This window comes from Phragmites australis, chromosome 11, assembly GCF_958298935.1.
Source record: "Phragmites australis chromosome 11, lpPhrAust1.1, whole genome shotgun sequence".
Lineage (NCBI taxonomy): Eukaryota > Viridiplantae > Streptophyta > Magnoliopsida > Poales > Poaceae > Phragmites > Phragmites australis.
Window position 1 is genome coordinate 610014 of NC_084931.1, and position 13698 is coordinate 623711.

The 13698-nt window shown below is 44.7% G+C and overlaps 2 protein-coding genes across 2 annotated transcripts; one reads left to right on the plus strand and one right to left on the minus strand.

Annotated features, from left to right (window-relative positions):
• The first annotated feature begins 6518 nt into the window (after positions 1-6518).
• Positions 6519-10467, plus strand: LOC133885905 (replication protein A 70 kDa DNA-binding subunit C-like). The gene is made up of 2 exons (XM_062325671.1): positions 6519-6927; positions 7866-10467. Exons 1-2 carry the CDS (start codon positions 6641-6643, stop codon positions 10198-10200), a joined length of 2622 nt encoding a protein of 873 aa, XP_062181655.1. The 5' UTR covers positions 6519-6640; the 3' UTR covers positions 10201-10467.
• A 1585-nt stretch (positions 10468-12052) lies between these two features.
• Positions 12053-12799, minus strand: LOC133885304 (mitochondrial import inner membrane translocase subunit Tim9-like). The gene is made up of 2 exons (XM_062324995.1): positions 12665-12799; positions 12053-12563 (listed from the first exon to the last, which is right to left on the minus strand). Exons 1-2 carry the CDS (start codon positions 12751-12753, stop codon positions 12365-12367), a joined length of 288 nt encoding a protein of 95 aa, XP_062180979.1. The 5' UTR covers positions 12754-12799; the 3' UTR covers positions 12053-12364.
• Between the last annotated feature and the right edge of the window lie 899 nt (positions 12800-13698).

Sequence of the window (13698 nt, forward strand, 5' to 3'; positions counted from 1 at the left end):
GGCATGAAAGGGCCTAAGTCCCAACTCCCGTAAGACAATAAATAACTTGTTTGTGCGTATAAATTTTATGAAAACAATACAAATCATGAAAGCTTGGCTGAAGGCCGCCCAACTTTCCGATTCATATATGACTCCTTTCCACTTTTAACACCGGCGAAGGTAGGTCAGCGGTGTGAGGCAGCGAGTGCGCCGGCAAGGGAAGGAAGCGAGAAGAAGAAGATTGCTTGGCTGGATGTTAAAGAAAGGGTGTGAGCTGTTATAGGCTCATCTAACACTAACAAGACCAACAGTGAAACAGATAAGAGGTGGTTGAAAAATAGCAATTTCATAATTTTTACCTACACTAACAGGACCAGGATACCAATAAGTAATAATAACGATGAGATGGATTGTTGATCTAACTTCAAATTATTGGGAAAAAAAATCATCAAGCCCAAATACTAACCAAGGTTCACAGTGACAAGAGTGAGAAGCAAATCTAGCAACCGACAATTCACCATGCATGCACATGCACACTAAAGGTGTGTTTGGTTGCTTGCATGCCCTCAGTCTGACTGTATGAGTCATACAGGCTGAGTTGAGACAGGCTGGTGAGATGCAGTAGGGTCTGTTTGGTTGGCTGTATGTGTTCAGTCTGATTGAGAAGAGATTGTGTTTGGTTGTCTGCATGAGTATATGTTGCATTACAAAAGAACTCATTTTTTTTTACCAAATAACCTATGTTGAAAATATTTTTATAAATTACTACATCACCGGATAAAAATATTAGTGAATTTTTTATAATTTTTAGAGAATTTTAATTAAATATTGACTTAGGTTTTTTAGATCAAACTAATTAAAATGGATTGCTAGTGAGCTCTAGTTTACTCACGAAAATATTTAGAATTTTTGGATCACTCTTGTACCCCTAAATAAAATCTAAAATTAAATAAAAAAATAGTGTTTTTGCATCCGGTGAGCAGGCCCGGCACGTACGCCCGATTCCGACGTACACGCGGAGCCCGGCTCGCTGGATGCATTTGCACGGGAGGGTACAGGCTAGAGAGCCGGTCCAGACAACCAAACTAGCGGCTGAGCATTAGCAACTGCATCGACGGATGCTTGCACGCGCGGAGCGGAGCAACCAAACACGTCCTAAGATCGAGCGAGTGCATAGTCCCATCATTTGGCAACGCCGCACTTGACGCCGCCGGTCATGGCGGGCGTGCCGTTGCCGGGTGGCGGCGGGAGCTGCAGCCAGCAGTCGTACTCGTAGTAGTAGGTGGCCCTGTGCGGCCAGAACCTGTAGGTGAGCGTGGTCTTCACCCTGACGTCGACGTTGAACCGCCCCTGCGCGCGCTCCCTTGCGAACTCCTCTGCCACCGCGGCGCTCCCTTGGATAAACCGTGCGGTGGCGGCGCGGCCGCTAGTGGAAGCTTGGGAGCGTGTCGTCGGAGGGCCCGAGCTTGGTGCCGTTGTAGTAGAGGCCCGCGGTGAGGTGGTCGAAGTGGATGCCGTAGATACGGTGGTCGTTGAAGAAGGTCATGTTGATGGCCAGGTCGTAGCGGAGCGCGGTGGCGTTGCCGGATAAACCAAATAATAAGCAAAAACAAAAAAGGAACAATCTCCTACTCGATTAATCCTTGTTTAGTCTATTGGTTACGTGTTTGGTTTAACTCGATGTAATCGATCGATCGACCTGGTCCATGCATGGCTGTGTCTTGCATTGTCATGTCACGCCGGAACACAACCAGCACGGTACGGCATGCATGCATGGACCCGCCAACCAACAAACGTGCAGTCCCGCATGCCTCCGCGAGAGAGCCACGCCGCTGTCCCGGCCTTCAATTCCCGCTCTCACGGTCACGGCCGCCAAGCCTGTCGTGTCTTTTGCGCTGCGACCCTGCCGTCCGTCCTATGAGCTGCGTCCCCTTTGCGCGTCGCCGTCGTTGCACCTTCGCCGCGGAGCCGACTGTCTCCATCCGTCCATGTATCTCCGGGTACTACAACCTAATCAGTGAAAACAGATAGAATATCATACATAATTTTTTAAATCCGTCACTAATAAAATATTTATAAATAGTTGCTAAAACAAATTGTTGATGATAAAAAATAGCACGGCTAAGGTTTTTTAACACCGGATGTTCCGGTGCTAAGACTGTGTGATCACTGGAATATCCGGTGCGTAGAATAGGTTTGTGTGAGAGATTCCCCTGAAAATTGGTCCGATGAGGTCTTCAGCAAAAGTATCAGACCATCCGATGAGTTTAAGAGTTTTTGCAGAGAGTTTTGGAGCTCCTAGAAATTAGTCCGGTGTTTAGAATTTTTTCCTCACCGGAACATTTGACATTCAGTCTCGGAGTTGAAAGTTTCAGCGCATCGGAACATCTGGTTAAATATTTAATCCAAACTGAGAGGTTGATGTTTTAAAATTTTGGACCTTCCGGTCATATCCGCCTAAAGGATCTGAACATCCAGTTAATTATTTTTTTCAACCCGAGAACCCCAAAGTTTGAAAAATCGGACATTCTGGCCATATCAGAATTTCCGATGTTCTAATCAGAACTTCTGATTAAATATTTTTTTTCAACCTGAGAGGCCCGTGTTTGGGAAAATCGAATTCTTCGACATGATCAGAACATCTGATTGGGGCAATCGAAACTTCCGATTCGAATCAGCTCGGGATTTTGGAAAGAGATTGAGTCGAATTTGAAACATGTATTGGTAGATTACGACTCAAGACGGGTAAGACCATATCTCCCTATAAATATGATTGAGATCATCCAACATCCAATCGAATAAATACAATTTACTTTTCTCTCATTTTTATCCTTTTTTTTTCTAGTTATCTTTTCCAATCTCCATTGCTCTCCGTTCTTGATCTCAACGTCTAAGGATAAAGCAGTCAGACATCTACGCTCTGATGGGGTCTCTCCCAAGTGTGGGTGACGACGAAGACCCAACGGTGCGGCGCCATGACTGGGATTTCCTATGTGCTTCTCATCAAGTACTGTTGATCGGAATTTCTGATCGAAACACCAATCTGGTCAGGTAGTTTCATGGAGCTAGCTTTTTTGCTTAGCAGTATGCTGGACTTCCTTTTGTATGCCCTCGGCTAGCTTGCCTTACTATTGAACATGTGCTAGTAGCTCTTTTAATATGGGTGCATGCCTTAAGTTTATCTTATGTTCTAGACCGTTTGAATGGTAATGCCGTGTTATATCCCTTCAGTTCACCGATGGTTTTGATGTTATCTTAGTTTTGTTCTATATCTCAAGTGTTGAGGTTTTCTTTTTTTGAATGAAGAATATAAGTTTTTTTTAAAGATTAACGGGGGAACTTTATTGCTCAATAACCAACGGTATACAAATAAAATCTGGTGGGTTTTGAAACCACACATGCCTGCCTAATCGCAGCGAAGTCACTGCTTTTGCTAAGCTATGTGCTTCACCATTGAATTCCCTCCATTCATAATGGAACTGTACTTCCCGAAACTGGTTTCTTCCTATCTCAATCTCCTTCAGTACCACACTATATGGCCCAAGATTTGGATTAAAAATCCCCTTGATAACTTCTTGACAGTCAGACGTAATGTGGATTCTCTGAATGTTCATGTCCGCTGCCAGGGCTAGCCCTTCACTGCACGCTGTTGCCTCCAGGATAGAGGGGTCTGTCAGGCCTTGATAAACAACTACCGACACCCCAAAAAAGTTTCCATTTTCATCACGGCACACAGCTCCTACTGCTCCTATCTCCCCTGATCTTGACAAACCTCCATCAACATTGATCTTTGCCATTCCCGAACTAGGAGGTAACCAGCTCCGTCTCTTTCTATATCTCGGTCCCAAAGCGTCAACTGAGTTCTTCTTATTAGGAACCATCTCTATTTCAGATAGAAACTTGTTTATGAAACTAAAAGTAGAAAGAGGACTTTGGAATTCATTTTCATGGATAGCTCTCCTTCTCGCTCACCATATGGCCCACAATGTCACCAAAATCTTCACAAACTCCTTCTGCGATAATTTTTGACTTAAAGCAAACATCCATTGTTTTGGGTCAGTGCCTCCTTCGGCTGCAATTGCTTCCGTCAACTCCTCATCTAGCAGTACCCACACACATCTGGCCATGTTGCAATCTACCAGAGCATGCCTCCACGAGTCCACCTATGCATTACATATTGTACAAGCCGGCACTGCTGCCATATTTCCTGTGACACCTGACTTCACCTATTGGTAGAGATGCCCGTGCAAGACTCCAAGCGAAGACTCGTAGTTTTGATGGTACAACAGTTCTCCATAACTTCTTCCAATCATTTCTAACTCCAGCAGTGTTTGACGCTTCCGCTCGTCCTTCAAGCCAGTTTTCTTGTTGGCATCTTGTTTCAATGAGCATTCTGTATGCCGATCGAACCGTAAAGATGCCAGTCCTTTCATAGTGCCAGGCCCAAAAATCAGTCTGTATAGTTAAACTGATTGAGATCTTCAAAATAGTCTCCACATCCATGTCATACAAGTGCATCCTTAATTTATTTCATCCCATCTCTTTTCATGTGCAAGTATTAACTCTGACACTGCTTCCGGTGGCTGTACCGACTTTGGACAAATCCGTCGCAGTTTAAAATCCCTCGGTAACCAGTTGTCCATCCATATGTTCGTTTGCTCTCCTGTGCCTATACGCTTCACCAGCCCCTATTGTAAAACCTCCATTCCCGCACAAACTCCTCTCCAAATTTATGAAGGCCTGTCACCAAGCTCCGCATTCAACAAATCCTTTTCCGGAAAATAAACTGCTTTCAACACCCTGGCACTCAGTGTTTCGGAACTTTGCAGGATCCTCCACGCTTGCCTCGCAAGCATGGATAAGTTGAATAGCTCAATGTCCCTAAACCCTAAACCGCCCATATACTTAGGCATCACCATCACATCCCAGGCGACCCATGCAGTCTTCCTTCTTCCTGCTTTACTTCCCCACCAAAATTTATGAATCAAAGCATTTATATGCTACCATGACCCTCTTGGCAATAGGAAACACGCCATGGAGTAAGTCGGAATAGTCTGAGCCACAAACTTTATGAGAATTTCCTTTCCCCTTGCCGACAAACATCTTTCCATTCAACCTTGAACCCTCTTCCATACTCGGTCTTTGAGGTACTGGAACGCACCATTCTTTTGCTTTCCCACATCCGAGGGTAACCCAAGGTACCGTTCATTCAAGCTCTCATTTTGTACATTGAGCAAAGCTTTAATTTCATTTCTCCTATTTTCCAGACACCTTTTACCAAAAAATATGGAGGACTTATCAAGATTCACTTTCTGTCCAGAGGCATTACAATACTCCTATATACAGTTTTTCACCCATGTCGCACCTTCCACCTTTGCCTTAAAGAAAAGGATACTGTCATCCGCAAATAATAAATGGTTTACCTATGGAGCCGTTGGTGCAACCTTGACTCCAGCTATATTATCATCCGCCTTTCCTGATTTCAACAAGCATGATAGCCCCTCCGCCGCCAATAAAAACAGGTACGATGATATAGGATCTCCTTGACGTATCCCTCTTGTTGGCCTGAATTCCTGAGCTGGTGCTCCATTGAAGAGCACCGAAAAGGCAACTGTGAACACACACCTCATCACTGTCACCACCCAACTTGGGGCAAAACCCAACTTTAGCATTATAGCTTCCAAATATCTCCATTCTACTCTATCATACGCCTTCATCATGTCCAATTTCAGTGCACAATGTGAATTATTCATACTCTTCTTCTTCCTCATAAAATACAGACATTCATAAGTTGTGATGATGTTATATGTAATGAGCCTTCCAGGGACAAATGCCAACTGCTCATAAAAAATCACCTCATGGAGAATTTGCTTCAGCCGGTTAGCAAGCACATTGGATACAATCTTATATATCACATTGCACAAGCTAATCAGGCGATACTGAGCAAGAGAGTTTGGGTTTGATACCTTGGGAGTTAAAACAATGAACATCTTGTTGACTTCCTCCAAAGAGTCCTCTCCATTGAGCAGTCTCAGCACTATGGCTGTCACCTCACTACCACAAATATCCCAATGTTTCTGGAAGAAATGTGTCGGGAAGCCATCTGATCCCGGAACTTTTGTTGGGAACATTTGAAATAATGCATTTTTAATCTCAGTTTCATTATACGGTGCAGTAAGCAGGCCATTCATTTCAGCCGTAACCTTCGAAGGCACATGTGACAATACCACCTCAATCCCAATAGTATCCTCCGAATGATACAGCTGCTTATAAAATGCAGTGGCGCATCTTCTTGCACCTGTGCATCCTCACACTCAATTTCATCTTGTAGGATCAACTTACTTATTCGATTTTTCTTCCTTCTCATGCTTGCTTTTTGATGAAAAAACCTGCAATTCTCTAGAAAGGGCGAATGCTGATCCAGCCCAGACACAGGTAAAGGCGGCCCGGCATCCCTCCTCAGAGGATCCGGCCCATAAAGCCACATGAGAGAAGAGGGCATTAACGTCTTTTCCCATCAAAATTTCTCCCTCCCTCCCTCCTGTTTGTTTCCCTTCTCCGCGAAACCGCCGCCTCCCGCCGCTCCGAGTCGTCCATCTCCTCTTTTGCTAGGGTTCCAATTCCAATCCCCCGAATCGAATCGCCTCCTCTCGCCCTCGCGATGGCGGCGGCGCAGCTGACGCCAGGCGCGGTGGCGGTGATCTCCGAGCACGCGGACGGCACGGGGACGCTGCAGCCCGTGCTGCAGGTCACGGACGTGCGGATGGTCACCAACGTCAAGAACCCCACCGCGGCGGAGCGCTTCCGGATGGCGCTCTCCGACGGCGTCCACACGCTGCAGTCAATGCTCGCCACCGCCGAGAACTACAGGGTCAGGGAGGGCACCATCCGCAGGGGGTCCGTCGTCCACCTCCAGGAGTTCACCTGCAGCACCATCCAGAACCGCAGGTGAGGAGGAATCTTGGCCTGCATTAGCCTCCCTGATTCTAACTTTGTTGCCTACCTAGTTCCGCAAGAAAGATTGGATCTTGGTAGGCTGCACGCTTCGCTTAATAGTTGATGTGGGGATGCTAGGTTTACTAAAAACCCGCGAGTACTGTGCTGTAAGATATCTAGAGATGCAAACAATGCAAATGTTGGGATTCAGTGGAGGACAAATGGTATTTAGTCCTTGCGGTAGTGTTCATGGTATTGGGATTAGACTTTGGGTGGGTTACAGTGACGTTGGACACTAATTTGGTACTTCAGTTGGGCTTCACCGAGAAACTAGTACCATTGATGGCTACATGTGTTTTTTGATCCAATATAAGTCATTGATATTACTTTCCCTTGTTATTAGCAATCTTCCAACTTTCCAACATGTGAGTATTTGACGCTTAATTTGCAGAGTAACTTTTGCTCTGTGTGGTCTTATCAGTCTACACCATTAATGCTTAGTGCAGCAAAAAGGTTCTGTGGTTTTGTGCCAATGCTTACATAGTTACAATCGGCAAACTTTCATTCTGACTTCCATGTCAGATTATTGAAAAGTTGTCAACTGAGGTGTTGTAGTAGCTCTTTTAAACAAGTCTGAACTCTGAACCTTGCTTATTCTTGTGGCCATAACTAAGTATGCACTGTTCTACAGTTCTAATTGAATTGTCATGGCAATAGCATGTGATTCTACAGATAGGCTGGATTTCCTGAATATTTTGGATATTGTTGTTGTTTGCCTAACTTATTCGGTTCGATGACATCAGTTAAGTCCTGGAAATATTTATTCTGGTAGAACTGACTAGGCATTTTGTAAGCGAAGGAATATCCACTTCAGAACTTAAGATTGTTGATACCTTTTTATGGTTTACTTCTTATCAGTTGAGCTGACCATTCCTTCCTGTTATATGCAGGATCATTATTGTTATCAAACTTGATATTCTGCAAAGTGAGTGCGCATTAATCGGAAATCCCAAAATCTATGAGCCGAAAACACCTAAGGAACAGTGCCCTAACTTACCGGCCACTGCTGCTCAAACTTATAGTGGAACCCGTTCCGGTGGCCCAGTCATGTTGGGATCTTCTGTTGCTCCAAGGGCAGTGCAGGTTGCTAACAATCTATCACATGGTGGATCCTACAGTGGTTGTCAAGGAACGGTGGGCTCTCCAATTGGTCGGACAGTGGAGCCTGTTCCCAATGTATTGTCTGGTGGTTCTTATGGCACAACGGCAGCACATAACACAACAAATGCCAACATGTTGCAGTCAAAGTTGCAGCAGCCTTCTCTGAACTCTCACCAGAACCAGAGATTTGCAGATCCTGCGTCAGCTGGCGGCATTGGAGCTCCTGGCAATACTTATGGGCGCCCAGCTCAGCCTTTGTATCAGCAGCCATCTCCTGCGTATATGAATAGAGGCCCTGCTAAGAATGAAGCCACTAGTCGTGTTGTCCCTGTGGCTCAATTGAATCCATACCAAAGTAGATGGACAATCAAGGCTAGGGTGACTGCAAAGACTGATATCAGGCACTTCACCAACGCCAAAGGTCCTGGAACAGTCTTCTCCTTTGATCTACTTGATGCACAGGGTGGAGAAATCCGTGCAACATGTTTCAATTCGCAGGTTGATCTGTATTATAACCAAATTGAGGTTGATAAGGTGTACTTGATATCTAAAGGGGCAGTGAAACCTGCACAGAAGAAGTTTAACCCTTTGAATAATGAGTATGAGATAACTCTCGATCACTCAACATCTATAGAAACTTGTTCTGGTGACGATTGCAGCATCCCTAGGCAGCAGTACAACTTTCGACAGATCAGCGAAATAGAGAACGTGGAGACTGGTGCTCTGGTAGATTTGGTTGGCATTGTTACATCAGTTAGCCCTTCTTCCACAATAATGCGGAAGGATGGCACGGAAACCCGGAAACAAACTCTTCAACTGAAGGACATGTCTAGTCGAAGTGTGGAAATAACCTTTTGGGGGAAATTCTGTGATGCTGAAGGCCAGCAGCTGCAGCTGCAGTGCGATTCTGGTTTGAATCCTATTCTTGCTTTGAAAAGTGGCCGTGTCAGTGATTATAGTGGTAGATCTGTGGGCACAATTGGCTCAACCCAGCTAAAAATAAACCCAGAATTTCCTGAGGCTGAAAGGTTGCGTCATTGGTATGTAACTGAAGGAAAGACTGCTTCTTGTGTTTCTTTAACTCGAGAGATGTCAAGCATGGGCAGGACTGATGTCCGGGTAACAGTCACGCAGATCAAGGATGAAAACTTGGGGCGGAAAGAAAAGCCAGACTGGATCACTATTAAGGGTGCAATCTCACATTTGAACACTGATAATTTTTGTTATCCTGCTTGCACCGCAGAGGTTAACGGCAGGCAATGCAACAAAAAGGTGACAAATAATGGTGATGGGACATGGCATTGTGAAAGATGCGATCAGGGCATACCGAATTGTGAGTATAGGTACTTGCTGCTGTGTCAGATCCAGGATCATACAGGTGTCACCTACGCTACTGCATTCCAAGAAGGTGGTACGGAGATAATTGGCTGCAGTGCGCAAGAGCTTTTCACCATAAGAGAAGAAGATGAAGCCAGATTTACAGAAATCATTCAGGGGGTTTGTTGGCAGCAGTATCTATTCAAGCTGAAAGTCAAGGAGGAAACCTTCAATGATGAGCAGCGTGTTAAATGCAGCATTGTTAAAGCGGAAAAGTTGGATCCTTTGAAAGAAAGTGGTTACCTTCTGGGGGCGATTGACAGCATATTGCAGGGTGACGCAGGATCACCTCCTGAGGTGCAGGGCGCTATGGCCTATAATTATGGTTTTAATAATTCGGGTTCCGGAGGACAAAGCGTTCCAACCTCCACGAATATAAGTGGCGCAAGGTTTGGGGACTCTGCAAATCAGCTTGGGCAGCAAACAAACTTGTATAGCCGGGTGTCTACTCCAGCATCAGTGACACAGAATGTACAGACTTCTTGCATGGCTTGTGGGTCGAGTGGGCACAATGCACAAAACTGCCCGGGCATGAATAGGCAACAACCTGCAGCAAGCACGGCTGGTTCCTATGGCTCTTCACCGGGCAACACCAGCTCGGGTTTCTTGTGTTTCAAATGTCATCAGCCTGGGCACTTTGCTAACGCTTGTCCAGGGGTGACTACTGGCCCCCAGCAGCAGCCATATGGAAACGGTGTTGCATCAGGAGGATACAGTGGTAGACAATCTTATGTTGGGGGCTACTGAAGTATTTTGCCTAGCAGCTGTAATCCTGGTTTTTGTAAGCTGCCTGTATGGCATCGCCGCGTTTCTGTAAAGTAGTTAAATTTTACTTTTATGGTTGGCTGAATCCGGACCATGTGTTGGTACTTTAAACTAGTGTTTATTTTTCGTTTTCTGTTTTGGTCTGTTGTTGTGGCGAATCCTCGTTTTTGTGCCTGTAGAATTTGTTGGTTGTACTAGTCAGCTTAAACTGCATGGTTCTGTAAATTAAAATGGTTGGTGCAGCAATTATCCTCGCTTTTGTGCTTGTTGAATTCGTTCGTTGTAATTAGGCTAGTAAGCATAAAATGTACGATTCTGTAAATTAAAAGGATCAGGTGCCGAACGCGACGATCTTTATGAGCATTTCTTTTTTGCTCTCTCTCTCTCTCTCTCTCTCTCTCTCATCCTGAATAGTTCCGGGTAGTTAAATAGTTAAAGAAAAAATTGCGAGGTTTAGGCAATTCAGTTCGTTAATTGGTGGACCATGTCTATCATTTCTCTATCGGTTTGTGGATGTGGACGGCATGGTGTATTGCCCCGTTCGCCGGGTTCTTTTGGAACTGTTTCCATGTACTGAAGTTCTATTCTTCACTGTCAGACATAGGAACAGAGCAAGATGATATCTTGGCAGGTTGGTGAAGGCGAATTGGTCCTGTTATGGTCTCTAATGGAGTTAATGAGAACACTGATCTCATTAAGCATCTTATTTTCACCCATATACATATTTCAAAGATATGAGCTTCAATGTTTGACGATATTCAAAGTAGTTTTGGTTCTCAAACTTGTCCAGCAGTGTCATAAGATTGTTCTTTCTGTGGATACATTTAGAGTATTAGCTCACAAGTGTCTGCCTTAACTAGTGAGATCAAATCTCTTAGCAGAATATTGTGAATTTGATATGGCCTCTTTTAGCCCAGAAGTGTCATAAGATTGTTCTTTGTGAATTTGTGTGCATAAATTCAGAGTATTAGCCTGGTTGGACTTCACAAGGCACAACATTTAGTAATCTGATTATTTCAGAAATCTGAATGCCACTGAAAAAGTCTTAAAAATCCAATGGTCTTGTTTACCTTGTAGGCTTTTACGCCCAAATTTATGTTCATATAAAAATCTGCAATCAAGGAATACATTATACATGGGTTTTCATATATATTTTTTGGTAGCATATTCTTCGTGGTTATCTGAAGCTCATTTGTGTTTTCGACATTAATCTGATCAACTGCATTTTCTGAATGAAACATTTGCCTCATGTCCTGAAGTTCTTGTTTGGTCAAAGGAACAGTTCTTATAACTTGCAGGCAATAGAGTGTAGGTACAAGGATGTAGCGGATTGATCACCAGGACATGGGGGGATTTAAACATAATAAAATGGACTTGAACACAAAAGTCAGTTATCTTTGTTTTACCTTGTGAAAGGCTAACTTCTGTTCCTGTAAAAATATGCAATCAAGGAATACATTATACATGAGGATTTCCAATTTGTGCTACATCATATCGCTCTGATCAACCAAATTTTCTGAATGGAATCATTCTTGCCTCACCTCGGAAAAGTTCTAATATCTTGCAGGCAATAGAGTATAGGTACAAGGATGTAGCGGATTCCTCTTATACCACGCCATGGGAAAAGAAAAGAGAAAAGAAGCTAAGGTTTGTATATAGAAAAAAAAATTGAACTTGATAATGCTGAATATGATGAAACTCAAGATAAACATCAACCATCACATGACATGAAAGAAGAATTCTTGCCGTTCAAATCAAGGTACCGACCAGGCAAGGTGTAGTTGGAACAGCAAAATTCATTCATTCAGAGAGGAAACAGCAAGACATGAAGAACTCGTCCGTCCATCCATCCATTCATCAATTAATTTCTGTATGTATCCATCAAAGATCCAAATTCGTCGTCTGGTAGTACAATCATAAGAACAGATGGAATAAATGCATCAAAATATCTCACTACTGGGAGGGCCTTCAGTTTCCTAATTGCTACTCTCATCTCGTGTCGTCGTGTTTCCCTGAGATGACAAGCTAAAACTAGACTAGACTGAAGAGCTGAAGTGAGGTAACTAGTTGGTAAGCAAGAGCAAAACAACTGGATCGTACAGCGCGGAGTGGACGGGCTGGAGGCGGCGGCGAGAGCATCAGTCAATCAATCGTCGAATGCCGCTGAAGAGGAGGTGGGGTCGGCGAGGTCGGCGAAGCGCGCGGCCGTGCTGGTGGAGAGGAGCAGGTACTTGCGGACGCAGGAGCGGACGCAGTCCTCCTCGCGCTTGCCGAGCGCCTTGCGGTAGAAGGAGACGACGCAGTCGGAGAAGCAGCGCTGCGACACCAAGTTGTACAGCCGCATCCTGCGACGCACACGGAGAGAGACATGGCATTTGTTAGCGACGAAGGAGGGGGTACCGGAGCAGCCTCTCTCTGCGACTAGTAGGAAAGAAGGAGGGCGTACGCGTCCCGGGTCTGTAGGCCATCGGCGATGGCGGCCATGCGGACCTGGTCCTCCTCGGCGGCGGCGGCGGCGGCGGCGGCGGCGGCCATGCTACGCTGTTCAACTTTCTTTCTCGGAGGAGCGGAGGGGGAGAAGGGCCAGAGGAAGAGGACGATATGCATGCGGCCCATGGGCCTGCATTGCAGTACAGTACAGTACAGCCTCTGAATCAAATGGAATGGATAGGGCTGACAATGGGTCGGGACGGGTAAAAAATCTTGATTTGAGATCAGCTCGTCTAATATTTGAGCCGACCTCGAGTCTGTTCGAAGCTCACGAGTCTCTTATTCTATTAAATAATTTTATAATATATACGCTTGCTTAGGAATAGGGAAAAATTATAAATTTTGATGGTTAGCGAGCCTACTCGAGCCGAGTTGAGCTTGTCTCTAGGCTCGAACGACGACTTAGATTAGCTCGAGTTTCTGTCTAGCTTGAGTTTACCATACTAGGCTTGCTCGAGTTCAACGAGCCCTGCTTCAGCCTCACCCTACCCTAAGTTCCTAATCACTCTAGCATGATGCCTTTTACCCGCCTTGACCTGCCCACCGCCCACGCCTTTCTCCTACCTTCTATGGGATGGGAAGAAAAGAATCCCTTTCTATAACAATAACCTCCTTGTTTTGGAGTCCTAACCCTAAACAGAGCGGGTGGTAACGACTTCTTTGGTCCAGCAACTTCGTCTTCTTTTGTGATCATCTTTCTTCTAAGAGATAAGTTGTCCCTGTAGTTTATAGGCTTAGTTGTGAGACAGTAGCACGTCTACTAGCTTTAGTGCACCTAAGCTCCCTCACGCTCACTCGTACAGCACAACAGTGAATGTAAGTGGATTATTTAACTATTTGTTATTCTTACGTATGTTAATTTGATCTTTTATCGATATATGAGATCATCTGAGTCACTGAATATAGATCGGAATGATAAATTTATTACTACTCATCCCATAAAAATAGTAAGAAGTTAAATGCCCCGGATGTAAGTAAACAAAACAGTAT

What these genes read in the sequence shown, in the direction of transcription:
- LOC133885905 (XM_062325671.1), top strand. Translation starts at nt 6,641, where the DNA reads ATGGCGGCGGCGCAGCTGACGCCAGGCGCGGTGGCGGTGATCTCCGAG. An exon ending in AGCACCATCCAGAACCGCAG is followed by an intron (nt 6,928 to 7,865) that starts GTGAGGAGGAAT and finishes TGTTATATGCAG; the next exon opens with GATCATTATTGTTATCAAAC.
- LOC133885304 (XM_062324995.1), bottom strand. Translation starts at nt 12,753, where the DNA reads ATGGCCGCCGCCGCCGCCGCCGCCGCCGCCGCCGAGGAGGACCAGGTC. An exon ending in GGCCTACAGACCCGGGACGC is followed by an intron (nt 12,564 to 12,664) that starts GTACGCCCTCCT and finishes TGTGCGTCGCAG; the next exon opens with GATGCGGCTGTACAACTTGG.